Source organism: Penicillium cosmopolitanum (assembly GCF_028827165.1).
Source record: "Penicillium cosmopolitanum strain IBT 29677 chromosome Unknown utg000005l:1.0-4006212.0:1.0-4009387.0, whole genome shotgun sequence".
NCBI classification, from domain to species: Eukaryota; Fungi; Ascomycota; class Eurotiomycetes; order Eurotiales; family Aspergillaceae; genus Penicillium; species Penicillium cosmopolitanum.
Window position 1 is genome coordinate 373,109 of NW_026622675.1, and position 26,754 is coordinate 399,862.

The following is a 26,754-nucleotide window of genomic DNA, read 5'->3' on the forward strand; positions in this document are numbered from 1 at the left end:
TGTAATCACAAGACGTTGCAGATTTCCGCCGGCTGCTATCTCGGATAGAGCTTGGCAAGTATTTTTCCACATCTGAATGAACTTTTCGCTTTGACTTCCCAAAATAGTGCTACGCCGCATGCGAAAGCCGACATCCATTTTTCTGATCATTGCAAGGCGATGGGGCAGCATAACTTTTGAAAGTTCTGGAATTACCCAGGGGTGTTCTATACTCAATATTCTCTCTGTGTAAAGGATATTGACAGCTTCGGAGTATCTATGACTATCAGCGATACGAGTATTCGAATCTCTCATGCTCTATAGCCAGATCATTATACTTACATTTGACGGCACGAGCGCAGCAAATTCAGATATCTGGCATGCCAATCATCATTTGGTCCAGGTTCATAGTTCGGACCATGACCAACTAAATTCCAGCATCCATGGTCCCGAAACGGTCGCGCTGGACTCGTATAGTGACATTGGATTCCAGATATACCGCGACGCTTGCGTACCACGTGAAGCACCTGGTCCGGCGGCCCTAGAATATACTCGTATATCATATGTCGAATTTCAAGAGGTAGTCGGGCCAAGAAGGGCGATTGTTTCTGATCAAATGTTTGCTGTGCTCTGTGGCCAAGAGAATTCGATTTTTGCTCAGGGAGAGGTAATGTTAAAGCTCGCTTTCGATTGTGTCTCAGGTGGGCGAAGGGACGCTCTGTCTCTGTCCATTCTCGCACCTTATCTGCCCCTTTAAGAGGCAAAAAGCACCCTACATAGTAGATGAGGTAGACGGGGATGCCGGCAATGATAAGCCATCGTGGTATAGGTATGCGACTAGTCATGCTGGATGAAGACGATAAAATCTGAGAAATTCACGGCAAAAACTGCAATAATTCGAGCCCTGTTTTCTTCCCTATTTTTAAGGACATGTATGTGAGTCTGAGGCTGCCCAGGTGTTTTCGAGGCTGAATTTAAAGAGATTAAATATGTGGTGGGTCAGGCCAGATCGCCCCAGCCTTGCAGACAGAGCCGCATCGCATCTGCCTTGGATGCGCCTTGACGAATGGTGGTCAGAGTTTTATCACCTCTCCCAACTAGAACCAAGTTTGAATAAGAAGAGCCCGAGTTATGATTTCGCACACTTGTGTATCTAATGTTATCCAAAACCGGAATTTCTTTCAGAATATTTTTGCCTAGACCAGACAAATGTATTGGAACCACATTCTGGGGGTGTTCCATACCCAAGCCCTAAACGCCTCTCTCCGTTCCCCGTCATGACGTTCTCCGTCATGATAAACATGCAAATTATTGGACGCCGTAAGATGGAAGCAAATCCCTATAAGAATGACAATACTCGCTAATTCTCTCGATGTGTACCTTGAAATAATTGAATCAAAACATTATTCACTTTGTGGCCTGGGGCTGCGGCGGCGGCTGTTGTTGTCCTACGTCAGACACTCGAGGTCGCTTAGGATCGGTGGGACTCGCAGCCTGAGGGGCGGCGGTTGGATTGGAACCGGGTGAAGCATTGGTAACGTCACTCAGCGGTGGTCTCTTTCCGTTCATATTTTGTGGTGGTACATTCACTCGGTTCATGGCCGCGGCGTTGGGGGAGGCTTTTGCGTCAATGTTGGTTCGGGTCAAGGGTCGAAATGTCGAGGTTGATGGGCCTCTGGATAAGGGACTGCCAGCTCCGCCCGCGGCACCTCCAGGAGCACCGACTCGCCGTTGAAAGTCGGTGGTAGGGTTGACGAAATCTCGGGAGTTGTTGTTGGGTGCAGGAGAGGCATTGGACAGCATCGGCCTTGAGATAGGCACGCTCTTGGTATGATCCACGCCAGCCGTCTTCCGGATGGACGGACTCTCGGCATGGGGATCGAATTGGCTTCCGGGGGCAGGACCAGCATTAGGGTTATCACGCAGCATGTCTGCTACACGGGCCGAAAAGAACCCCACTGATTGAGTCCCAGTTGGTGGCTGTTGGTCTTGGTTTAATCCTGCCGTTGGTTCCGTTTTTACTGGTGGCTGCCCGTTAGGGTTTTGAAAATTGGTGCCAGGGGTAGGGCGTACTTGAGGCGGCCCCCCGGGTCTCGAATTTGGCACATTGTTAGGAAGTCCATTCGAGGGCATAGGTCGGCTTTGAGCAGGCATAGCTGAGGGGTTGGGTCGGCCAATTGGGGGCAGGGGTTGTCTGGCGCCTTGGTTCCCCGGGTTCCACCTCTCTGGCTTCGATGGCGTTATAGTATTATCAAATCGTCCTACTGGAGGTCCTCTCGGAGGTTGCGGGCGATTCATGGGGGTTGGCGGCTGCTGTTGAGCTTCTGCTTCTATTGTTATCTCGTCGGGATTGCCCGTCGCTCCCACAGCGAAATCTGCTTCATCAAAGAGATCACCTATCGTCGTTAGAAAAGGAGGAAATCTACCAGTATTCTGACACTCACTGCCAAATTCGCCATCCCCGTCGAAGCTAGCGCTTGCCACTGCATTGCTGCTCTTAGCAGTTTCAACGGGCCGCGGGGGAGGCAAAAGGTCATCCTCTGCTACTCGTTTTGCGGGAGGCGCTTGGGGCTTCGGTACAAAATCCCGGTGTCGGTGAAGTTCCTCAACATCAAATCGGGCCTGTATTGAAGATGAGCTGAACGGTCACCAACATGATAATTCCAGCCGCTCTTACCGGTGCAGACTTCACTTTGGTGACCTTTGCAAGGTAGTCTTTGTCATAAACACAATTACCGAGCACATTTCCAAAGTTTCTTAGCGAACGTTTCAAGGCGTCTGTTGTTGCTTCTTTCTTTGACTTCTCAAAGGCTGCCGCTTTGCCTTTGGCATTCTCGATATGACCGTAACCGATATCCTGGAAATAGTCAGCAATTATTGTAACAAATTCTGCTGATAATAACAGAGGTACACACCTCGTGATACGTTCCATCTTTAAGTGTGACCCGCATAACTACCGACAACCCCATGGTGATTCGACCACTGTTTTGGTTCTCATCAATCTAATTTGTAATCGTTAGCCCCAAGATTCCCTGGCTCAATACAGCATATGATGCCATACAAAGTCAATGTCAATCTTTTGGATTGAACTGGACCAGCCATTGAATCCAAAAACCTCATTGGCGAGGTTGATACACTTGTCGGCAGAAAGATAATGCACTTTCTGGCCTCCGGCACCTGGTCGATTGGAGATGTATTCGGGGCCCAGCTTCTTGTCCAGTCGCGCTTGAAGGGTCGCAATATCTTGTGCTGTGTACTCGCTTATGCGGCGCTGAGTTTCCTCGAAGGGGTTCGCGGTGGTGGATCGGGCGTTTGGCATCCCGACGGATGCGGGTCCATCGCGATGTTGGTCGCCAACACTGGGGTCAATCGATCAGAGGCCGAGTCCATTCGGAAGCGCAAGGAATGGGAATTTGGAATTCAAACTGGGAATTTGGGATTTGGGATTCTCACGCTGGCATATTGGTGTGTTGTGATGTTGATTTTGGGGGAAGTGGAGAGGGCGTGTTCAACGCGTGAGAGACGCGGGCCATCGCGATGTCACATGTTGATAAGCGCCTTATCAACAAGGCAGCCTTGGGATCCCCTGGGACTGTAATAGGAACTTGAATTCTAAATTTATGAGTTTAGTTTACGAGCTATTTATATTGGAAGTTGAATATGCGATGTTCATTTCTCATCCTTGAATAAGCAATATCTATTCCTTAGACCCGAGGCTGAATCATTGAACAATAAGGCTTGCGCTGGGCACAAGACCTAATTCCTTTAATGTCTCGCCAAAAAACTCGGAGTTCCAGGTCTTCCTAGGGAAGGTCTGAGTGAAGCTTTGAACTTCAACACCATCCTCTTGCTTGAGAGCCGCAGCAACCTCGAAAAGCGTTGTCGTAACAGGAAGTCTTTTCATGATGTTTCCTTGAGGAGTTTGGAAACGTAGACGAGTCTCGTTGTGTTCGGATGCAGGCTTGGAGGTGACTGGGCCAGAGGTTGGGGTAGGAACTGAGGCGGGCTGTTGAGGAAGAGCCTTGCCTTCTCGTTCGGCCTTTGCCAACTCGGCTTTGCGGCGTCTCTCCTCTTTATCCGCCTGGATCTGCGCCTGAACACGCTTCTTGGCATCGATCTCATCCTGCTTGTCCTTCTTCTTCTGGGCCGCTTCCTTCAACCTTTCCTTCTTCTCCAGGGCTTCTTTCGCGTCTTGGCTTTCTTTTGTGGCCTTCATTCGGATTTGCTGCGGAATTTGTCAGCGAAGCCATACATCTGAGTTCAGGAATGTCACTTACTTCGTTTCTCTTGTCATCGGCCTTGTCCTGCACCGATTGCACGGCTCGCTTGGCAGCAAGTCTCTCTCTCAGTTCCTCTAGCTTCTGCTTCTTCTGGTCCTCGGTCAAAGGAGCGATCTCCTCCGTGGACTCTGAGAAATCGACGTGTTGGGACTTGGATGCGTGGAACTCGGCCTGCGCTTGACTTCGGAACTTTTTGCCACAATCATTGCAGACTAGGCTGCGAGCTTCCTCGCCGGGCTTCAGAGCGGGCCCCTCTTCCTCCTCTGCCTCTTGCGCGGCCTTGATCTCATCCAGCGGTTTGTCTTGGTTTTCCTCGAGCCATTCCAATGCCCCTTGCACTAAGCGGTTTATTAACAAAGGCAACCAAGGTGGAAATTATCGGTAGAGAGGGACCCACGGTTTCCGGCTTTGGCAACGGCTAGTTGGGCTCGCTCCTGGTCGAAGCCCATCTCAATGAGCTGATCAAGGTCGGAGGCCATGTTTGGTGGGGTACGGCGGATCGACTGCGGGAACGAGAGTGTGGCAGGGAGCTAATCGATGGTAATTAAAAAAAAATTATCCTATCGATGAATAGGCGTCAGTCTGAGTGATAGTGCGGTAATCGACAAAGGGCGATGCAAATGTTGTGATGGTGTCGGTGAGTGGGAGCTTAAGAGTTACGGGTGACGTATCGTCGATTTGCGAAGGCGGCGTGCGATAAGTGCGGGTCCGCGGGAACCTGAGATACTTAAGGTACCTAAGGTACTATATTGTTTCAACAAATCTTTTTACTTCTTTGGAGTTCTTTCATTAATACGCAGAAAGTCCAACTTGAATTCAAGGATATAGTCTACAATGGCGCACTGGAAGATTGCAGACCCACAACCCTCACAGCCCTGGAGCATGATATGCTCCGAGTCGATATATAGTACTAGTAATACTGGAAGACGCCAACTGAGTCAATGGAATGCCACTGGCAGTTAGATGCAACTATCAAAGGGAACGATTGAGCGAAAACAGAAATGAAGCAATTGTGGGCAAGTGAAAATCTATCTCCTACTATTACTAGATGACAAACGTCTCCGGGCTACAAACAACAAAACAGAGAACCTTGAAACGAACTTAGCCGCAGTAGTACTAACTCTTCTGGGTTGAGTGACTTGAGTTTACATTGAGCAGCTCACCTATATAAGCACTAAATTATATAGGAAAGATCTCAAACCCAATCTGAAGCATATCTGGGGACCCGGTTAGAATGATACTATTAGTACTACTAGTAGTTTCCCGTCGGCAGCACATACTGCCAATGGCAGGCCGGAAGAGTAAGACAACAAGTTGGATTGGCTGGATATTTCCTGTTCCTGAATAGAATTTGAATGCAATTGTATAATACCTAGTATATCCACCACAAGGGTATATTTATCATCACTCAAGTATACTATACTACATATGTCACTTTGAGTTAAACCCCACTGTGGAGGTTCACATGCAGTGATAAGGGACTCACCACCGAGGCCTCCTCCGAAGAACTTCAGAATATTTACCGAAATAGTTCTCCCCCACCTCAACTCTAGTCTCTAGACTTCTCCATCAAATCTTCCCACCAGACCAGACCCAGTTACCACCTGGGCAAGTCGTGATAGCAAGACCGTGACATCACCTGATCCGCTGAGTCAGCCAACCAACCGCGCCTCAGGAGTTGATTATTGTCCACTTTCGGACTCCCTTGACTCGATAACCACACCTTTACTCGCCTCACACCTCTCTTTCGCAATCGTATCTCTGTCGCGGGATCCTAAGCCACCGCCGAATACACATACCCCTCGCCCTAGTCCTATTTCGCGCTTACGATTACCATGTCTGTCGAAATTGACCCCCCCCGAGCTGGGTTTCAAACGTAGGTGCCTCGACCTCGGCCACACGGTCCAGACCTCGAACGACCTCGAAAACTAATTCTCGGGGATGAACAGGCCCCTTCAACCAGGAAGTATGCCAGGTTCTGCGTTTGCGCAACGCCGGTCAGGAGTCGGTTGTCTTCAAGGTATGCCCACGTTTCCTTCCCCTCGGCATTTGTCAGGCACGAACACAGCTGATTCCATCTCTTTTCTGCCCACTAGGTCAAAACCACTGCCCCCAAGCAGTATGTATCCTTCCTATATCGACTGCGCGATCTCGATACTGTCTTCGATATCTAACTTTCTTTTAGCTACTGTGTGCGCCCTAACTCCGGCCGTATCGAGCCTGGCCGGGCCGTCGAGGTCCAAGGTTCGTTCCCCTCCCGATCACCGATATCTGCGAACCAAAACTGATGGGCTTGAATAGTCTTGTTGCAGGCTCTGAAGGATGAGCCCGCCACAGATGCGAAGTGCAAGGACAAGTTCCTGGTCCAGTCTGTGGCTGTTACGCCTGACATGGAACACGCCAATGTGACCTCAATTGTATGTTGTTTGAACAGCTTCGAGATATTCCCCTGATCCTGATGCTAACGCCCATTTTCACAGTTTGAAAAATCCCCCAAGTCCGCCGTGGTAGAGCGCAAGATTCGTGTGACCTGGCTCGCTGCGGATGCTACTCTGCCGGAATCAAAGGGTAACGACTCGGTATGTTTTGCTATGGGCCTACCGACATATCGCGCACCAAGCTTACCTTTATACAGGTCCTGGACGAAGAGCCTCCTGCTTACAACTCCCCTGGTGGAAACTTCGAAACCCCTGCTCCTGCCACCAAGAAGACCGAGCAACTGTCCCCGTTCCCGCTCCCGATTTCTCCGAGAAGCCCAAGTCCGAGTCTCCCCAGCCCTCCGAACCTGCCACTACATTTTCGAACGCCAAGGCTGCCGTGGCCAGCGTACTTCCTTCGAGCGATGAATTGAAGGCGCAGCTTGCAGATGCCAATGCGCAGATCCAACGGCTGAAGGACCGACTGGCGGACCAGGGTCTGCGACAACGCAAGACAGGTGGCGATGCCAAGGCAGCTCCAGCGGCCATGCAACAATCGCACCAACAAACCGAGTCCGGCGTACCGGTGCAGATGGTTGCTGGGCTTTGCCTAATCAGCTTCCTGATCGCCTACTTCTTCTTTTAACCGCGCTTGTGTGTGACCTATGATCTATTATGTCCTTGGTATCCGTGGTGTTCTATCATGCCTCTGATCACGTCTCGACGTTCCTCCCATCTAACCGCGCGTGTCTCTTGAAGAGCCTGCCGCTTTGTTTCCCAGCATCAGCCTTTTTCTTGTGTCTCTTTTACAACCTTCTTCCCCGGTATCCATATTTCCTTTTATTCCACCTCCGTGTTTGGCTCTCAGCTTGCAGATTTCGAGGCGCTTTGTCCCCGTTCTTTTCTCCTTTTTCTCTTCTCTTACCTCCTCACCCTTTTCCTTGTCTTGTCTAATATCATGTTACGATGAACGGACTCAGCGTCTTCGATTCTTTTGTGTGATAAACGATGATCGAGCCCTCGCGAGATAACCTATGTGCTTGCTTCCTGTCGGATAATAGATGACGTGCTCCTTGATGTTGCTGCAGGTGGTTGTTTCTCGGAGGGTCTTTGAAAGTTGAGCGTTGTGTTTTTATTGCCAAATCTATCCATATCCCAAAAGCAACTCGGACTCGCCTTTCTTCCCAGTAGAAGCCAGTGCAAGCGCACCCTTGGAAATAATGGAGTAATGCTACAATGACGAAAAAGTTGCTACTAGTAGGCCGAAAGAGAGAAATATTCTTTTTGTCCCAATTGGATCACATAGATGTTCAGTATCAAATAGTTACTGGCACCATACAATCGAAAGTAAAGTAGTCATAACACAAGGAGTAACCTCCCAAAACGCTGACAGCGGGGGAAAAAAAGAAAACACGAGAAAATCTATTCTAACACTGAATCTCACTCTCCTTCCACCCATCACCTTCCTCGCCGCCCGGACCCGCCGAAGCAGCAGAGATACCCTCCCCTCCACGCCCAGTAGGCGCATTCTTACCAGAATTTCCACCACCACCGCCAACAACACGTCCGCCCTGGGCACGCTTAACTCGACACCAAGGCCCAACATCACTATCCAGAATGAACGTCCAAATCACCCAAACCCAGCTCCGATGGCAAGGAAGCGGCTCGTAGAACTCCTTCGCAATATCATGCAACTTGTGCAGTCGGGTCCAGGGAATAGCAGGGAAATCGTGATGCTCATTATGCAGACCGACGTTGTAGGTGAAGAAATTCAGCGGGCCGTAGTAAGAGTACGTCTCTGGTGGAGCGAGACCGTCTAGAACGGAGGGGCCTTCTGTTTTGGCTGCCGGCTTGAACTTGAGTTCGAGTAGGGACTCTGTGCCGCCGGTCTTGACGTTCGAGAAGAAGTAGTGTTCGGCGATGAAGTGGCCCGCGCAAGGGTGGAGGGAACCGGCGAGGAAGGAGCTTGCGATGAAGTAGTAGAATGGTTGGAGGGAGTCGGTGAATTGGGTTAGGAAGTAGTCGAAGCTAAGCTGGACAGCGAGATTGAGGAGGTGAATGGAGGTAAAGGGCGGGCTGTAGATGAACATGGGTCGGACGGCGTAGAAGAGGATTTGGAAAGTGCAGAAGAATGTCTTGCCCAGGAGGGAGTCTAGGAAGAAGGCTTCCACTGCGGTGGGGAGGTCGGTGTCTAGACCTGCCACGCCGAGGGATTTGTGGTGGGTGAGGTGGTAAGGCTGTAATTGAGAGACGATGTTAGGTGAGGGGTTCAATTGCCTTTTGCTGGCCAATATACGTGGGGCGGAGTGGACACGGTTGGCTTCTTTGAGAGTGGGAGGAAACTCGGGAGACTCACCCTGAATGCAGCACTGTAGGGCAAACCGATGGGGAGGTTTGCGAAAATTGCTAGCAACCGATTTGCTAGCGGCGAGCGGAAGGCTAGATTGTGGGAGATCTCGTGGATTGCCAGGAAGAGGTTTTGGTTGGCGGTGGCTCCGATGAAGTATGCTGTGGCCAGGAACCGCCAGTCGAGGATGGAGGTGTTGCGAAGGAGGTATGCACAGGTGATTTGAGTGGCAACGACGCCGAAAACAACATATTTGGTGAGAGGTTCAGGACCGCAAAGCTTGGTGACCTAAACATAGCGGGAAGTAACCAGGGTTAGCCAACAATTCAGGAACATGGAAGGGGAGTGCCAGGAACAAGGCCCATGGCCCGTAGGAAGAGTCAATTCCTTCGTATATGGCACATGGGGTATATGATCGATTCAATGCACAACGCACCTCGGGGTGAGCCTTGATAATTGCTTGTCGTCGAGACCGGTGCGGCTCTTCGGTGTAAGTCCAGAAGAAGTGGTCGTCAACGGCGGAGGTTTCGGGGGAGAGATTCGAGTGGAAGGGGATTCTTTGGATTCTGAGGAAGCTGACTTGGCAGCCGACACCCTCAGGTGAGGGGAGGCTGTTTGAACGGTAGTCATGGCGATGTTTAGGGGTAGTTGAAGAAAGTCGGCCTAGACGGGAGAAAAGGCGGGCGTTCAAGTTTCCAGTTTCCACGTGGGGCGACACGGGCGACTTGCGTGGTCCGATGCCAGTGCGCTTGACGGGATCTACATGGGTTGGCAAGCTTGAATTAGTTATGATGGTACGAGTCCTCGCTAATTAGCAGAATATTTAGATGGAAGCTATGATTGTGTCTGTTGCTCTTAGATATCCCTCCCACGCTCTACTCCGCTACCATGTTAACAACGATCGGTGGTCACAATTAAGTGCTAGTACTACTATATCAACCACCCCCACATTTACATGCAATGTTTATTAATACAACCGAGCGAGTGGATTACTGGGATCGTCAGGGTCGATTGTGTTGCCTTCTGCGGCTAGTTCATGGTTCATGAATTTCTTTGCTTTGAAAAATTGCTGGTGTATATTGCTAATGGATTTTAGTAGTCGTCACCACGGCTAATGACTTCCTTCACATTGGGGCGGAGTAGGATAGTCTAGTTCAAGGTTAGTCAACAAATCGCACTGAATAGAAGTGAAGAGGGAAAGATCTCACATGTTCAAATTGAGCGGTGTATGAGCCCTTAACGTCACAAAGGGGTGGGTAGTCCTGGACAATTCCAGCCTGCACCAGGTTGTTCAACTATATAGAGTTAGTGTCTATAAATTACATTCCACCAATTTAGGCTAAACTTACCCCAAGGAGATACTTATCCTGACCAAGACGATCAAGATAGCGACGGCACCAAGGCAGAGTACCGAAGTTCTTGTTAATCACGCTCAACAGATTCTTAGCGGACGAGAGACGCAGAGGCACGTTGGGAGCGTCAGGAGTAAGCGCGTAGTGGGAGCACTCCATGTCCTCCCGGACATAACCCTTTCCGGTACTACCGAAAGTCTCAATGGCGAAGGTTTCACCCTCCTCCATCTTGGTCTGGTCGTTGCTGCTCTTGACAATGGGCACACTCTTGCCACCGTGAATGACGTGCTGCTCAATGTTGTGACCGTTGAGGTTGCGAATACACTTAACGGGGTGCATTTGACCGTTGAGCTCAACTTCGTAGCTCTCCATGGCCTCTTGAATGGCAGCACCAATATCGCTCATGCGGACATCAATTCCAGCTTCCTAAAAATAAGTTTTTGTTAGCTCGATTCCAATGATACTATTCTGCGGAGCACAAAACTTACCCGAATACCAGTGTTGGTAGCGTCCTTGACAGCTGCCAGAAGCGGGTCATAGACCGGATCAAATGTCATGGTAAAGGCACTGTCCACAATGCGACCGTTGAGCTGAGCACCGAAATCGACCTTCATCACATCTCCCTCGTTCAGAACCATCTTGTTACCGGCGTTGGGGGTGTAGTGAGCGGCGCAGTGGTTGATGCTGAGACCGCAAGGGAAACCCATGCCACCCTTGAGGTTGTCGCCTTCCTCCAGGCCTTGGTGGCCAGTCAAAGCACGCACGGAGTCTTCGATTCCTTCTGCGATCTCGGTGAGGGTCTGACCAGGTCGGATGTTCTTCTGCGCATATTGACGGACTTGACGGTGAATTTCGGCACCTTGACGGTATTCGTTCAGGAAGTCGTTGTTCATGCGGTCGAGATAGCGCTTCTCTTCGTCGGTGGTACGGTAGGCATTGTCGTTCAGGTACTCGCAAATCTCACCCTCGGGGTATTGGTTGTTGGGGAAAAGATTTGAGACGGGAACGCGAGGAGGCTCGCTCTGAACCTTGGCGCCACCCTTCTTCTTCTTCTTGGGCTTGCGCTTCTTCTTCTTTTTGGCGGCTGAAATGCAAGACTGTCAGTGGCCTGTTCTACTGTACTGTACTTCGGTGTTTCGAAATGCGGGGTAGGCCCAGTGCAGGATAACACAAGAAGAGAAAATGACGAAGGAAGAAACAACTCACCTCCAGATGCGCCAGCATCTGCGGCACCCTCGCCTTCCTCTTGGTCATCATCAGAATCGTCCTCCGCCTCGGCCGGGGTGGCCTGGCTAGCCGCGGGGGTCTCGGCCTTGGCACCATTTTGACCATTCACTAGGGTCTAGTCAGTTCAGGTCGCACGAAGAGAAGAAAGAGAAGAATAAAACCCACGGTCCAGGCCTTGGAGCTTGTCTGTCGCCTGAGCTGCCATGGTGGGGTATGGGAAGATCACAGGTGGAGTGGAAGGAAGAAGAGAGGAGAAATGGGATGGCAATGGCTCGGATGTCGGGGAAAGATTTTTGCTGATAAGATAACGTTGGTGGCGGCCCCCGGGGGAGGCCGATCTATACAACCGGGGCTTACCTAGGGTACCTTACCCTGACCGTAAGGTTATTTCCTTTTGTTCTCTATACAAACACAGGAGCCACACGTATGCTGAATTTGCATGGATCATATGAGCATCCTTTCATTCGATTCCGGTGAGAATCCCCGCCAACAATTTGCCAGACAACTGTGCTATTATGGTTATAGTATTTCCAAACATTGAATGGTTATGGTTGGCTTTCCCTAATGCTATAGGTTGTTAGAACCCTGAGCCTACTTGATTGGCCAATGTATATACCTCAAATTAGAATAACCAAATGAATTTCAACGCATCCCAATGGCAGGGTTTATGATCACATCGCTTTCGGGAAGCAGCCTGTTGAGGCCTGAGGGTTCAGGTTTACTGCCCAGTCATTCCGTAACCACACATGTGGTAGATAGATTAACTAGTCTCCTACACATATGCATCATCACCATCATCTCATTCCATCCCTTTGACACCGCCATACTACGTTACAGCTTACCGTTTGTCTACCAGTGAGCTCACCAAGGTCCAACTTACCCCTGACATTAACTTGTTGCTGCTCCACGGATCAATTTACATCAAAACAATGTCCTCCACCAACAAACCAGAGATTCTCCTTCTCTCCCTTTCATACATTGACTTCTTCGATGAGACTTACGCATCGCTCCTCAACCGCCTTCTCGAGGTATTCCACGTGAAGCGTGTAAAAAACGCCACTGCCGCTCTCCGTGAGCTTTCCAACAGCACCTTTAAAGTCATAATCATCACAGACGAGGGCCTTACTGAGCCTGCAAACCGAGAAGTCCTGGCGAAGGTCAAAACCTACATCGAAGGCGGTGGTCTTGCTATTGTTGGCCTGCACTTCCCCAACTTTATTACCTTGGATCGGATGGACGGATTCTTCAAGGAATTTGATCTCCCTTGGAAGAGAGGTGACTATCGCCGCACGATCTTTCAGTTTGTGCCATCTAGCATCTTTCCAACGAGTCTCAACCTTGCCTCAGTGCCCGAGCCATACAGCATGAAGGTTGTCCATATTGCGAATGCTAGAACCCAGGAGAAAATCTTTGTTCCTACTCCTGGTGCTTTGACACAGATTCGTGTTTTTCCCACCGGGCCATGTAGATGAATCACAAGCTGCGGTTACGGGAGCGAGGATCGGACGGGGTGATCTGGTGTATTGTGGGGATATCAATGGGGAGGCTGAGTCCACTGTGCTGATTATGGCCCTTTGCGGGTTCTAGCTCTGAATTTCACAGTTCCGAGCACTCTGGCCATTCATGGGCGGCCGCCCGCGGCCTCCTTGGAATCTCACATAGCTCGAATTCCTGTATCTCTCAGCGAAGCTCTCTCAAGAGAATATCAATAGAATCATCCCTGGGTAACAACCAGAGGAGATGAGGCATTCTGCCACTATTCAAAAAAGTCAAGTTCAATGCCTGGACGGGGTAATAATATCCATCTCGGCACTCCCATTGCCACTCCCAGACTGATGAAGAATAACAGCCAGAAGGCGTATGTCCGGTCTGCCATCCTTATTTTATCTCTCCCGGCGAGTAGAACAAAGATACTCCTAGGAGTCAGGCAAAAGAAGATTAATGAGAGAAATACATAAGCGGACGGAAAAGAGAACAATCCTACCCCCACAATTCACGGGAAGAACAACAGTACTTGCGCTCCGATAGATGCCCGGTAGATTCTGTGCCTGAAGTAATTATCTAAACTTAGGATGTCATATAGGCGGTGTTGCTGATGTCTTCTTGTCCGTGGATTATTTAGGTATTACTAGTAATATTATTTTGCTAGGCTATTTTATCTCTTTACCTATTTCGTGGATCATCCTTTTGGAGGAATATTTTGATAATAGTGTAGACCTTTGATATAAATAGTAGTATCTACTAGCTACTAGTTACGGGATTGTTACATATATTTTTATTTTGTAATCTACGATGTATTTCTTTGGGTTTACGGTTCTATGTACCATATTCTTGTTCTGATTTCATTCATTGGACCCCCATCCAGATATTTACTTTGTTAGTGTTTCATCGACAGTTACTGATAGTGAAAACTTTTAAGATAAAATTACCGTGAGGCTCACGACTATCGAACCTTCGTCAGGAAGTTTAATTTTAGGGCTCGCACTGTGATGCTTGCCGAAACTTTAGATTTGGGTGGAGGTTACTCTTGATCGCTTTCAATGATCTTCATGAGTGAAGCTTCGAGATTATGCTATCGCTAGTAGTAATCATGATATGCAAAATTTCCTGGGCCATCTGAGGAATCACTTTCCGAACCATCTTCAGGGAGATCTCAATATAAGGCATCGATATACTTTTCGTTGATTTGAGCCCGATCCGTGTTTTTCGTGGCCAAGTCCCACACAGTGTGGCCATCATTGTTCCGCGAGCTCAAATCAAGATCCGCTTTACGTACCTCCATGATGGTGTTTGAATCGGTCATTCCAATTTCAACGTCCACCGCTAAATGCAACGGAGTGTTGCCATTGTTATCCCTTGCGGTAACATCAGCCAGACCACCCAGTCTGAGGAGACGGACTCCAGCGGTATAACTGCTCATTGCCGCGATATTTAGAGTGGTATAACCGTTGTCGTCTTTTAAACTGGGATTGGAGCCAGCTTCAAGTAGCGCCTTGAAAACAAAGATAAATTATCACGGGGAGTAGGTGTACACTTCTAATGATACTCGTTTTGAGTTTTGACCCTGTAAGTGGTGTATAGTCTTAAGGTCTATTTATTCAGAAAGTAACAGCCTAATTTTCACTTTCTGGGATGAGTATTAAAGTGGGTGAATATCTACCTCAGAAGAGGGCTGAAATAAAGTCGAGCCGCACGAACGGTCTGAACTGTGGGCGCCAGGTGACCACCGATTAGAAAGGCTGTTAACCGTCGACATTCATAATCCTCTGATTCTTTGGCATAACCGCCATTTTCGCTGTGTTCTGCAGCTCTTTAGCTAGTCTACTTGAGCTACTTGGTGCCATGTCATCACCAAAATACCCTCCACGCTCCAAAGCGCCGGCGTCCCAGGTCGGGAACCCACCCAGCTCCGCCTTCAGGCTACTACCGTTGCTGTGGCCACCATTCTCTAAAATTTGTCACAGTAGCAAGTGCATCTATCTTTTGGTCTTAACCAATCGTTCATGAAGCTCACAGGTGTTCGGAGATGACGAGGCACACTCAGCGGCAAGTGCCACAGATACGGACCTAGGTAGATCAACAAGCGTTAACGGACACACTCCCAAAGGCGAATGCGGTCGCTACTGTATATTGTAAACCGTTTTCATTGAGGCAAGCACGGGCAGCCTCCGATCCGCTGAACCAACATGGTCAGCAATTGAAGGATGAGACGTCCCCATCCTGATGGTTCAGGTACTTGTTTGAAGAAATACAATTACTCCTCTTCATATACAACTTCCTTATGGCCAGTGACACTACTTAAACTCTCTGTTCTTATTGATGCCGACAACGCCCCGATTTTTCCATCATCAATCACTTCTCTGATGATGCGAAATTCGGCACAATTCACACAAAAAGAGCCTATGGAAACTAAATACATCAACAAGTGCTGATGGAACCAGGGCGACCTCAACCCCGGAGCCACATTATTTCACATTTTTCAAACCACAACCCCGAGCTCTCGGACCAATTGTTTCAATCACATGTCCCCTTCCATTAAAAGTATGCTAATGGTATGATAGAGCAGGGAAAACACCCAGGTTTGATTCTCATCAACTCAAATACGCATCTGGTGGGGTGCTGAGAAGATCAACGCGGCGTAGTTACCGCCAATTTGTTGCCAAATTCTCATGATATATATAACCAAAACATCAACAGATCACACAAGTACTAGTACGAAAATGGCGACCCCAGCACCCCTAAAGTTAGAGCCCCTGACACTTGAGGATACGCCTGCTCTCACTAAACTCTGGTTCGCTGCCTTCACAGACCTAGAACTCCGCCGCGTCTTCCCCGACACACCCGCCGTCCGCCAATAGCTAACAGATGCAAACCGACACGACATTACCCACAAGCCCTTCCAAAAATACATAAAAGTAATCGACCCTATATCAACAGATTAACGAGGCCGACCCCGTATCGCCGCCTACGCAAAATAGGATACCTCTATACCCGAAGAGCACAGGGGTCGCTATCCACCTTGGTATAAGAAAATATCCGCGTCTCTGTGCGATAAGTTTTTCTATAAGGAAGAAGAGAATAGAATACGTATTATAGATAAGAAGAAGTATTTTTATAAGTTTCCCCCGCCTACTACCTACAGCTTTAGGAGATAAAATTCCTAAATTTACCCCCTTACAGTAACGATATATTAGACCTAGATACTATTACAATATATCCGGATTATCAGCGTCGTAGTACTAGGTCTATATTCGTTAGATAGGGTTATAAGTTTACGGATTCTTAAGATATTTTAGCTTATATTGATACTAGTAAAGAGGGTACGCCGCTTTATACTAAGTTTAGGTTTATAGATTATAGTAAGTCTGGTAAAGAGAATACTTTAATAGCGTATATAGCAGGCAAACAACAATAAACCTAAAATTAGGAAATTTATTTTATAGAAATACTATTATTTATCTCGTAAGTAATTTAAACTATTCTTTAAGATAAAAATCTTCCTTCGGAGGTAGAACTCTGTACTAGTCTAATCCTAATTTATCTTTAGGATCTAGATCAGACATCTAATAATATCTATTATATTACTACTAAGTTCGATCCTCTTAGATATCCTTAACAGACTGTATATCTTTAGTTTTTATTTAATTATAAACTTTCTTAATACCCCTCTATACCCTTGAAATATTTTCCCTAGCAACCTTAGCCAACTGTTCTTTTGTCGTACTATAATTAAGATTAGAATAGAGTAATTACAGGTAGTATTTTACATCCTCTAATCCTAGTATTACAGATATAATTCTGTTAAAATTAGATCTAAGGTTAATATAATCTAAGCTAATCCTGGCCTATAATATAGAAGAGATAATCAAGGACTATATCTACTGTTGCTTAAGATCGTCTGGTTATTATATACTCAGGCACAATATTACTATAATAATACTGTTATTAAAGCACACTACCTTAATTACCTTATCTAGGACGTTATATATACAGTCAAAGACTAATTTAGTATTAGAATACAAGAATATTACTGACGTACGTATTAAAGATAAAACTTATTTTATACAGTCCTCAGAAATATGTAAGTAATCGATAATTATCCCTTCGGTTCTTATTAGCTTTATACTAGCAGAATATACGTTTCTCAGTATCGATAGAATTATTGCAAAAGGATAATATATACCTAATCTGTTTATCTTAATAACAGCTAAATACCTAAGCTTTAATAAGCCGCTATAGACCGGTCCTACCTTTAAGGTTAAGCTATTAACAAACGTATTATTATATATATAGATAAGAGTATACTAGCTCAGACTAGAATCAGCGACATATTTAACCTAATAAACTTATATTTGCTAGTACTTATATATCGTACGCCTAAACGATAAAATACTCGAATTATCCTAATACTATTACCCGCCATATACAATCTAAGAAGGAAGAATTAGATATAAAACCCTTTCAGTCTTAAAATTCAAAAATATACCCCTTAATCCTAATCAAATATATAATTTTGCCGGACGAATAAATACTTTTTACTTTATCCGACTCGCTAACAAGTTAAAAGACATACGGATACAACTCAACTAAGCAAAGCGTAAGATTAATCTGCTTAATCATATTCTGAGCTATATCCGAATACTCCGGCGTCGAGAAATTCTCAGCAGATCTTAGACACAGAACGCAAACTAACCAGAATTAGCCCCCAACAGCTCCTGTCCGTGATTTTGGTCAGTGCAATATAACTTAAAGTTATTATATAGTTAGGATTCTTGAGTCTCGGTAGTATCTTTATATAGGTATAATATATACGTCATGCCTCTTTCGAATCCATTCCCAAGGTTGAATTTGGGATTGTTGTGTATTTTCCCAAGGAAACATGCTCTTGGTTGTTGGTGTAGGTCATTATGGAGATTTGTCAACCAGCATTTCATTTCGCTTTGCAAAGCTGGATTTGAACAGTGAAGGTTTCTGTAGAGCCCAGGGTAGCAGCTATGCAGTAACCTAAATATGATAGTACTAGTACAACTTTGGAAACTCCGTATTTATGTTTTTGGCCGCGGTGCAAATTTTGGGTACCCGTATTACGGCCTCAGGCACCAAAACCGCCATGTCCTAATTTCGCGTCAAGATTTATCTTTTTATTTGCATTTTCCCAACAGTTTCACGATCATTGCGCTTCTTCACAATTACCAGAAGTCAACATGGCGCGAGCCCCAGCCAAAAGGCCCATTTTACCTCGACGAATCTTCAATCGCCTATCAGAACAGTCCAAGACAGTGTTAGAGTCGCGGTCACAGCCTACCGGACCAGCGAGCATAGCCACCGACACAACACGATCAGTCTCCGTCTTTTTAGAGCAGACAATACGAAACTATGAGTGTGAAATAGCCTATATAAAGGCTGCGCGCGACGGGCTCGTTGAAGCCCAGGACCTGAAAAGAATCACAGCCGATGAGTTTCGCACGGAAATCGTACCTTTTCTCCAGCAGGCACAAGAAACCCAGCAGAGATTATCTCTTGTAAAGCACCAGAAAGAGCTCATTGAAGAGGACCTCGAAGATGCTATTTCGATCAAACGACAAAAGCAGAGCGGCGGTCCCAGTCTAGAGCTTCTAGAAAATGCCTATACGCAGAGCATCCTCCCCCGCGTGATGGCGGCTTCAGCGAGACAAAGGAAGTCTCGATTTGATCAGAGCGGTTTCCGTAAGGCTGTTCAGACATTTTACGATGTTCCTTTGAACAAGGGCTATTGCCATGTGCTCGGGTGCTGGCTCCCCAAAGACTATATGAAAGCCGCGCATCTAGTGCCAAAGAGTCTGACATGCGGCGAGATCTCTTACCTTTACGGTTCCAAGTCGGACCCCACTACACGGGAGGATCCGCGGAATGGTAAGTCTATCTGAGCTACCTTGAGTTTTGTGATGCCATTGAGCGAAGCGCTAACTTCCCCAGCTGTTTGCTTGTACAGTACAATCGAACAAGGTCTTGACAATGGGACCATCGTAATACTTCCCATCTACCAGTCAGACTCCGAAATCGGATCACCCACGCGATGGAAATGCGTACTCGCCAACGAAGGCGCCAAAAATGACATGATCATCGGGATTGAGAAATTCACCGCTCTGATGAAGGAGGAGTTCCCCTCAAAGAAATTCTTAAGATGGGGAGTAAGCAAATACCGTATGCTACAAGAGATAAAGTCCTTGCTAATGTATTATAGGACATCGATGGCCGGGAACTGAAATTTGTCGGTCAAAATCGACCTGCACGAAGATATCTCTACTTCCGGTTCATAATTACATACCTATTCCACAAGAGGAATGGGGAGGCTCCATTTGCCAAAAAGGTTGACAACCTAGAGACCTTTTGGCCCACGCCAGGGCCATATCTTCGGAAATCGATGCTGGTTGTGCTCGCGAAGAACGTTTCTAACTGTAATATCCCGGACAGTATACTTGACACGACGACGTTCGAGGACGATGAAAGTTCTTCTCCCATCACAGATGGGTCCCCTAAGTGGGACCCTAGCCTCCCAAGACATCACTGATGTCTATGAGGCGATGTATGCCAGCATGAAAGCTGGCCGGGAGAGATCTACCGAATGTACTACCAATTCCCCTGATTCCGGCGAAGATGATGAAGCTGTATTCGAAGATTGCGTTGAATTGCTGTAATAAAACGTTCAAGTGGGGGTTAATCGCTTATTGTTATTTATTAATACTTGAAATATTTAATATCAAAATCTCAACGTCCTTTCTTTTTCGAAACTGAGCAAGCGCCTATTTATCCACTGGGCGTTAGCATGAGCTATTCTGTTTCGGTATCCAGATCCTATCTCTTACAAGTATCTGGCTACTTTTGTTGTCCCGGAATAAATCTCGAAGAGCATTTCACGCCGAGCTTCAGGAGAATAGCCGCCGTGCTGAAGCATTCGAGCGAGCGTTTTGGATGAGACGAACTTGGAAAACAAAAACTTTCAAGTAAGCACAACATATACAGAAAATTCCCCAGCCACAAGAACTCGTCAATTTCAAGAATGCTAATAATGTGGGCAGTATGTATACTAGGAGGATTTCAGAAGGTCAAAGAAGAGAGGCACTAACAGTCACGTATTTTTAACACAATTAAATCTCTATGGGCTTGAATGCAGTATGAATTAACATTCGTACTTTAAGTTTTTGTACCATAATGTGACACAGTTTTCATTCAATGAAAGCGGCCAGATTCAGAAAGGTCTCGATGGTGTGATCTGATTACAAAGTGTGCTTCAACGCAATCCCAACTCATGGGAACATTGCAATTTTTTAAAGCCGAGTAAATATTTCTTCCGAGCCAGATCCGTATCCGTCCACAGGGTTTAGAATCCACTCATTGGGCATATGACTATACACGATCTCGGAGATCAGGAAAAACAGAGCCAAAAAACAGATCTGAGGTCTTGCAGCCTATTGCTAGTGACCTCGGTGTTGTCTGATACGAGATAATTAAACATTTCATTGTCCATGAAAGTCGACGGTGGTAGGGCTGAATCGCAATCTATCTGTTCCGGCCCTACATTTATCAAGGGAAGCTGTATACTATTCGTTAGAAGTCTTGATGGGATTGAGCAAATACAATATTTGCTAAGGGACACACACCTATCTCTCTTGGGGTCTTTGAGTATCTGATTGATAATAGATAACTACACCAGCGTTGGCCATCAACAGCTTGAACTGCAGAAATTAGTGTTATTTGAAATCTGAAATGCACAAGGCAGTACGAACTTCAAAAAAATATTTCTTTTGTCAAATATTTGGCTATTTCAGCTTGTCAAAACCCTCCCAGGAACCGCTAACAATTCGAGTGTATGATTGATTCTAAAAGAGTATCCATCCTATGATCCTGTTGAGTATGATTCACTATAAAAATACCATGGCAATGTAAAAAAGGGCGGGGAAAGCGCTAGATTTAAAGATAGTGGTGATTTACCCTTTCTCAGATTGACATCATGTCATAAGACCAGGGCACAACAGGTAAGATTATATAACATAACAAATAAACAGACAAAATGCAGCATTTGAGGTGACAATCTGGATATACAAGGTATACGGTGGTTACGATCATAATTCGATGGCCAAGAGGTGACTTGAAAATGGATCTTGATCACAACTCTACGTCACTGTCTTCTGGCATAGGCAGTTTACACGCCTCCTCCATTTCTCTCTTCCATTTCTCAAGTGTACCGGGAGAAGGTGCATTCCAATACCCACTGTCGGGTGCAGGAGGGTAATGGACGATAAAGCCCTAAGATAACGGTCAGTTTACCTTGGGCGAATAGGATATTCAAAAGAGTTCGAAGCACATACTACTTCGGGTTGACCGGTTAGTTGCTCCAAGATTTATCCAAAAGGTCTTGCCATAGATTCATCCGCTCGAATCACCTCGTAATATTCAGTCTTATCCGTCATCCAATTTTCATGCTCACCCAGATATTCATTGTAGTGAAAGGGCGTGGACCCCATCTCCTCAGGCCAAGAGATCTCTGTCGGCTTTATCTTGTATTTGGCATCATCTTCATAGGCCTTGTAGCCAAAGATCATGATCGGCAAATGTTTCAGGTTATCGGAGTGTTGCTGGAATGATATAATTTCTCCTAGAATATATAAGTTAGTTATTGATATACGTTGCAATAGGATCCAAAGATGATAAAAGGGCCCTAGAAAACGAAAGAGAACATACGATACCACAAGATTGTGTTATTGATACTCTCCTGGTTAGCGAGATCTACCATAATGATAGCGGCATCGCTATCTTCGATCCATTTTGCCCTATCCTGGGGTGTACTATACGATCCAGAGATATCCCAGATATCAAAGGTACAACCACCAATCGTCGAAGAATGACTATTAGGGAGGGTTTCATAGTGTCACATGATACTATGTATAGCAGTTAAACGGAACCTACAGAACTAAACGCACGCAGGCGACTTTGGTAATTCATTGTTGGAATATAATCATCTGTATCCTCGCCATCTATCCCCATGTTTACCCAGTTCGTCTGCAGGATATGGTCAGTGATGTCGTTGATGATCGGGGAAATGGTTTTTCTTTACCTTGCCAACACGCGCATCACCGACCAGTGTCACTTTGATGTTTCTCTCGAGGATCTCCATGATTGCAAGGGCGCAGTGTTTAGGAAGTATGGGTTGACTGATTGCGCGGCCGTGTTTGAGTGATGGTCGGGTGTAGAACAAAAGGTCACGAAAGGGAAAAACGGGCGAGCGGGTTTTTCAAACATCCCGACGGTCGTGATTGACGTAACTAGCGCTAGTCGGTGTGAGTGGGACACAAGTGGGTAGGGCAGTGGGGAAGGCTAAATGGGGGCGAACAAGGCATACTCTACTCTACTATTCTTGTATGTGCCTCTCTACTCGAAGGTATTTTATTTTGTTTTGATGTAATGGAAGGGCGGCACCCACCACACTACTTGCTGTGTTTTAGCCACACGCCGGCAGGTTAGTAGTATGGTGGGTGACCACATGCGAATCCCTGCTGTTGTATGTTTTTTTCTTATTCATACAAAAGTCCTTGTTGATCCTAGATCAGCGAAAACCTGGATTGTATTACTAACAGCAGTCACTTCCAAGTCGCGCTCCTTGCTCGCCCGATCTGAGCTACTAAATGGAAAGTATATTTCTTTAGTAAAATAATGTTGCATTGAACGACTCGGGTTATCTTGAAGTGAATTAATTTGATTACTCATAGTCGATCACTTTGCAGTCCCGAATATCCATACAGCTGAAGTCCCTGTATCTCCAAGAGAAATCTCGAGAAAATAAATAGGACCATTTTCATGTAACATATCAGAGGGCGTGATGCTTTTGACCACGACTAAAAAGGGCCAGGTTGATTGATTGAATAGCATTACTATCGAACTGCGAGACGAGCAGCGTGTTACCATCTGGGCTGAGAGAAAATGAGCGCGGAAATAAACCAGTGTGTACACGGGCGAATTTTTGCTTCCCGGACAAAGCTGAATCAATATCAACAACTGTCAGACCCGTTGTAGCATTTCTGAAATTATTCCGGTTTGAATCAGCTGTGATTATCTGCCGGCCACCGTTGACAAAGACGAGTCCAATAGGTGAAGTTCCGACTTGAACGGTAGCTATCTGTGCATCATAATGCTGCATGGTCGTGAGCTTGGTGGCATCAAAGACAACAAGATGATTGCTCGCTCGGGCTGTCACCCATACCGAGGATCCATCTGGTGACACTGCGACGCGGACAGGCTCACAACCGGCATCGACACTGACCTTTAGGGCCTTAGACGGGGTGAACTTTAATCTTTCAACATCCAGGACGCTCAGAATCCCGCGGTCCTTGTGGTGCATTAGAGACGCTAGTGTGGCTTCGCTGGTGACGTAGATATTTTTCCCATCAGCGGAGAGAGCCATCCCGTTCACAGCATATTGGAGCTCCGTAAAGCCAATGTAAATGCCGGAAATAGTCCCATTTCTCTCTCTATTCACCTCGAACACTTGAACTCCACCACGTCCTCGCGTAGCATTACTCCCATATTCTTGACTAATAAAAGCATAGCTCTCATCAATGGACAGGACAATCTGCGTCGCACTAGAGAACATAGGAGTGATGAGCTCGCCAATTATTGCATCTTCGTGCCCGCATAACGCTTTCTCGACATCGAGCACAATTGCCCCGGGCCCAAGTGACACCCACACCTCTTTCCGATTCTTGGACATAGTGAGCTCAGCCGCACCATTGTCATCGGTGGAGCCATCACTATGAATGCTATATTTTGGTAGCTTGATTGTGCGAATAAGATGTGAAGTGCATGTAGACGTATTCAGCACACCAACGAATGCTCCCAGTGAGATAAAGGCAACGCCGTCGCTCACGTAGGCGAGTCCCCAGGGTGACGTTGGGACGGATACATTGGCGGAAGGGAGATGCAAAACAGTCTGATTCGGAGCCGCTTGTTGACAAGTTGCAGGTGGTATTTGCGCTGCAACGAGTATCTGCAATGCAGCAAATAGGGAAAAAAAAAATACAGATCGTTGCATGATTAGATAGAAGAAAATGAGGATAGTGAGTGAGATCTGGAAATGTGAATGAAGAGAGACTCAGCTTTAAATGTAGGACTTTTAATTTAAACTTTGATCAGCTTCTCGGTACGAGCTGATCGACGACACTGGGCTGAAGGAATAAATTTTACACAACAATGCGCCGGAGCATGTCTCCTCAAAATTATCAATTTCCCACCATGATTACGGGTTTAGGACTAATCTAGCTTTCTGGGTTTTGCGAGAGCTAATTAGAAGAGTAAGATGCCCCACGCCCCGGTCAACATGAATAAGTGTCAAAAAGGTCCAAACTGATAGCAAGTACGGAGTGGTATTGAAGCAAAATTAGACGCAGGCTCCGAAACCTAAAATATACGCTAGGCCTAAAGTATGCGATTTTGCGAAAAGAGATCATTTTGGGGGCCAGAAATTCATCAGGATAGCGGTCGCCGTCGCTGATTTGGCGGTCACGGTATTTCAGCTTCAGTTAATTACAAGGTATCTTCATAAACCGCCACCTTTTGCTTATGATGATCGACGGTCTTGGGAGCCAAATAAATGCGAGTATGCGAATACGCAGTCAATGCTTACACAGCCTCCTGGCATTATTGGACGCCATTGTCAGTATTTAGAAAAGCAAGCTTATTTTCAAGCCCTTCGCGTCCTGGTATATCGGCCTGTAAACCTAAGAAAGCATTGCGGATCAGGTATTGCGCGCAAATAGTGGGCGCCTTGTGCCGGAGTAGGAAACGGGGCTTGATATGACCCGATAATATAGCATATTCGGAGTATGTGTAAATTTAGACACGCGAAAAGAATACGAAGTGAAGCGTTTTAAAGCTTTGCAATCCACTGGCAGCACAAAGAAGTATAAATACCTTGGTAGATCTCCGGATAAGGCCTCAACTCACAACCTTTTTATACTGTCTACTAGTAACAAACATCGAATCTATTTAGTCCGCATCAACCATCATGCCTGCCCTTAAGCTTTCAATTTGGCTCCTGGCTACAAGCACCCTGGCGTATGGAATTGAGGTATGTGATCCGCTCACCAGAACTAAGAATGAAATTCATTGATTCAATAGCAACGTGATTCCTGTTCTTCCGGGTCACACATGATTACGCAAGTCACACTTGGCAAAACCTATGAAGTCTGCTGTCCAGGCACGGCCCAAAGCATTGGTGATATTCAATACTGCTGCGTAGGGGGCAATGAGAAGCAAGAAAAAAGAGACGTCTGCTTTCCTTGGTGCTTTTCCACGGGGACAGCTCGACTTCGACAGATTCGTGTGTCACTAAAGTCCCAGTCACCGCTGCCGACTTCTCAGAACGTGTGTCTAGCACAACAGCGACCGTGACCACCGCACCGACTACAACAGCGACTACAACCGCATCCAGCGCTACTTCAACAGATTCAAAGCCCTCCAGTAACGGTGGTTCGGCGCAAATGACGACTATGGCTTTGGCTGTAGCAGGATTTAGTCCGGTAATGGGGATTATTGGTCTGCTTCTCTAGCGCGGTGGTTTATCAGAAAGTGTTTGACGCGATGGTTGATTTTCTCAGAGCATGTATCTACCCATTATCCATTTTAAATGAGCTGTTTATCAGAAATAGCCTTGGAAGTAGCTAGCGTGTATGCCAAAAATCGGCCTTTATATTTAATGAAACAACATCAACCGGGGTCAATTACAAGCAGCCCTTATGCTCGTTCTAGCACTCGGTCTTCTTTTTGGCCAGTGAAACTTATTGGTATAGCACTAGCTTTTCTAGTTCATGCCCGGACACGGATCGGTTGGGGGACTTTTTCCATAAGTTCTATTTCTATGGCTCCTTTCCTTGAGGTTCTTATTATTTATCTCAGAAACGAAGGCCTGGGAGAAGATGGTTTTATGACCTTATGGTGCTGGTGGAATGTGCATCTAAGTTTCACCAGCGTAAACTCCCATCCAGTAGTTAATAAGCCTACTGCGTCCCTGCTTGCGATAATTCAAGATCACTAGATTGGTGGCCAGAAGCCTGTACGTATTACAATGGCCATAAGAACATACCCAATTTCGTTTGCACAAACAAAACCACGTTGATTACCGTGGTCCATTTTACTGGTCTTTGATGCCTTGGATTTAACATATTCCAGCAGTTTTCTGGGTTGTTTCGGAAGCCAAGGTATTCTATTATTGGCCCTCTCCTCTATGATTGGTAGTCGGAAGCTGGTAAATAGCGCTCGGGACTACTATGGCCGAGATAGCATATTCGTATAATATCAGTCAAACGGCTTAATTCAAAAGTTGGTCGAAATCTAGCGTGGTATAGAGAATAATGCATTAAAACTATTCGGGTACAAGGATAGTGCAAAATGAGCGTGTGTCAGTCAATATCATACGGTAGAATACATTTTGACAAAAATCAAACAAAAATCTGCCCCAAACACAGATGGCCCCTTATCCGATAAGTCATCTAACAGGCTACCAGCAAGCAAGTGAAACATTACAGTTAACAAAGTCGAATTCACTGCGGCTCTAACCTGACAAAGATGGCATATACCATAGATTGAACTTGGAAGGCCTCGAAAGGTATCTTGAAAATTTA

General features: G+C 46.4%; 12 protein-coding genes across 12 annotated transcripts; 5 read left to right on the forward strand and 7 right to left on the reverse strand.

Annotated features, from left to right (window-relative positions):
* Positions 1-1,386: 1,386 nt before the first annotated feature.
* N7509_003156 (RAD52 DNA repair protein RADC) lies at positions 1,387-3,440 on the reverse strand (the record flags this gene model as incomplete). Its single annotated transcript, XM_056627793.1, has 6 exons — positions 1,387-2,375; positions 2,424-2,601; positions 2,657-2,836; positions 2,895-2,981; positions 3,041-3,338; positions 3,433-3,440. 6 exons carry the CDS (start codon positions 3,438-3,440, stop codon positions 1,387-1,389), a joined length of 1,740 nt encoding a protein of 579 aa, XP_056490527.1.
* A 260-nt stretch (positions 3,441-3,700) lies between these two features.
* N7509_003157 (UBA and UBX domain-containing protein) lies at positions 3,701-4,738 on the reverse strand (the record flags this gene model as incomplete). The annotated part of the gene is made up of 3 exons (XM_056627794.1): positions 3,701-4,204; positions 4,257-4,597; positions 4,657-4,738. 3 exons carry the CDS (start codon positions 4,736-4,738, stop codon positions 3,701-3,703), a joined length of 927 nt encoding a protein of 308 aa, XP_056490528.1.
* An 806-nt stretch (positions 4,739-5,544) lies between these two features.
* On the forward strand, positions 5,545-7,322 carry N7509_003158 (uncharacterized protein; the record flags this gene model as incomplete). The annotated part of the gene is made up of 7 exons (XM_056627795.1): positions 5,545-5,560; positions 6,209-6,279; positions 6,356-6,378; positions 6,445-6,503; positions 6,561-6,676; positions 6,740-6,827; positions 6,895-7,322. The coding sequence occupies 7 exons, from the start codon at positions 5,545-5,547 to the stop codon at positions 7,320-7,322; spliced, it is 801 nt and encodes a 266-aa protein (XP_056490529.1).
* Positions 7,323-8,103: 781 nt separating this feature from the next.
* N7509_003159 (sphingolipid delta(4)-desaturase family protein) lies at positions 8,104-9,653 on the reverse strand (the record flags this gene model as incomplete). Its single annotated transcript, XM_056627796.1, has 3 exons — positions 8,104-8,913; positions 9,033-9,311; positions 9,453-9,653. The coding sequence occupies 3 exons, from the start codon at positions 9,651-9,653 to the stop codon at positions 8,104-8,106; spliced, it is 1,290 nt and encodes a 429-aa protein (XP_056490530.1).
* A 462-nt stretch (positions 9,654-10,115) lies between these two features.
* N7509_003160 (methionine aminopeptidase 2) lies at positions 10,116-11,807 on the reverse strand (the record flags this gene model as incomplete). Its single annotated transcript, XM_056627797.1, has 6 exons — positions 10,116-10,172; positions 10,232-10,318; positions 10,373-10,801; positions 10,864-11,459; positions 11,582-11,710; positions 11,768-11,807. The coding sequence occupies 6 exons, from the start codon at positions 11,805-11,807 to the stop codon at positions 10,116-10,118; spliced, it is 1,338 nt and encodes a 445-aa protein (XP_056490531.1).
* A 724-nt stretch (positions 11,808-12,531) lies between these two features.
* Positions 12,532-13,074, forward strand: N7509_003161 (uncharacterized protein; the record flags this gene model as incomplete). Its single annotated transcript, XM_056627798.1, has 1 exon — positions 12,532-13,074. The coding sequence occupies one exon, from the start codon at positions 12,532-12,534 to the stop codon at positions 13,072-13,074; it is 543 nt and encodes a 180-aa protein (XP_056490532.1).
* Positions 13,075-14,255: 1,181 nt separating this feature from the next.
* N7509_003162 (uncharacterized protein) lies at positions 14,256-14,522 on the reverse strand (the record flags this gene model as incomplete). The annotated part of the gene is made up of 1 exon (XM_056627799.1): positions 14,256-14,522. One exon carries the CDS (start codon positions 14,520-14,522, stop codon positions 14,256-14,258), a length of 267 nt encoding a protein of 88 aa, XP_056490533.1.
* Positions 14,523-15,822: 1,300 nt separating this feature from the next.
* On the forward strand, positions 15,823-15,960 carry N7509_003163 (acyl-CoA N-acyltransferase; the record flags this gene model as incomplete). Its single annotated transcript, XM_056627800.1, has 1 exon — positions 15,823-15,960. The coding sequence occupies one exon, from the start codon at positions 15,823-15,825 to the stop codon at positions 15,958-15,960; it is 138 nt and encodes a 45-aa protein (XP_056490534.1).
* A 2,346-nt stretch (positions 15,961-18,306) lies between these two features.
* Positions 18,307-19,652, forward strand: N7509_003164 (HNH endonuclease signature motif containing protein; the record flags this gene model as incomplete). Its single annotated transcript, XM_056627801.1, has 3 exons — positions 18,307-18,994; positions 19,058-19,272; positions 19,326-19,652. The coding sequence occupies 3 exons, from the start codon at positions 18,307-18,309 to the stop codon at positions 19,650-19,652; spliced, it is 1,230 nt and encodes a 409-aa protein (XP_056490535.1).
* Positions 19,653-21,247: 1,595 nt separating this feature from the next.
* Positions 21,248-22,256, reverse strand: N7509_003165 (uncharacterized protein; the record flags this gene model as incomplete). The annotated part of the gene is made up of 6 exons (XM_056627802.1): positions 21,248-21,388; positions 21,526-21,737; positions 21,824-21,927; positions 21,965-21,987; positions 22,049-22,141; positions 22,197-22,256. 6 exons carry the CDS (start codon positions 22,254-22,256, stop codon positions 21,248-21,250), a joined length of 633 nt encoding a protein of 210 aa, XP_056490536.1.
* A 690-nt stretch (positions 22,257-22,946) lies between these two features.
* N7509_003166 (YncE family protein) lies at positions 22,947-24,167 on the reverse strand (the record flags this gene model as incomplete). The annotated part of the gene is made up of 1 exon (XM_056627803.1): positions 22,947-24,167. One exon carries the CDS (start codon positions 24,165-24,167, stop codon positions 22,947-22,949), a length of 1,221 nt encoding a protein of 406 aa, XP_056490537.1.
* A 972-nt stretch (positions 24,168-25,139) lies between these two features.
* Positions 25,140-25,598, forward strand: N7509_003167 (uncharacterized protein; the record flags this gene model as incomplete). Its single annotated transcript, XM_056627804.1, is given in 3 exon segments — positions 25,140-25,202; positions 25,253-25,498; positions 25,509-25,598. The coding sequence occupies 3 exon segments, from the start codon at positions 25,140-25,142 to the stop codon at positions 25,596-25,598; spliced, it is 399 nt and encodes a 132-aa protein (XP_056490538.1).
* Positions 25,599-26,754: the final 1,156 nt, after the last annotated feature.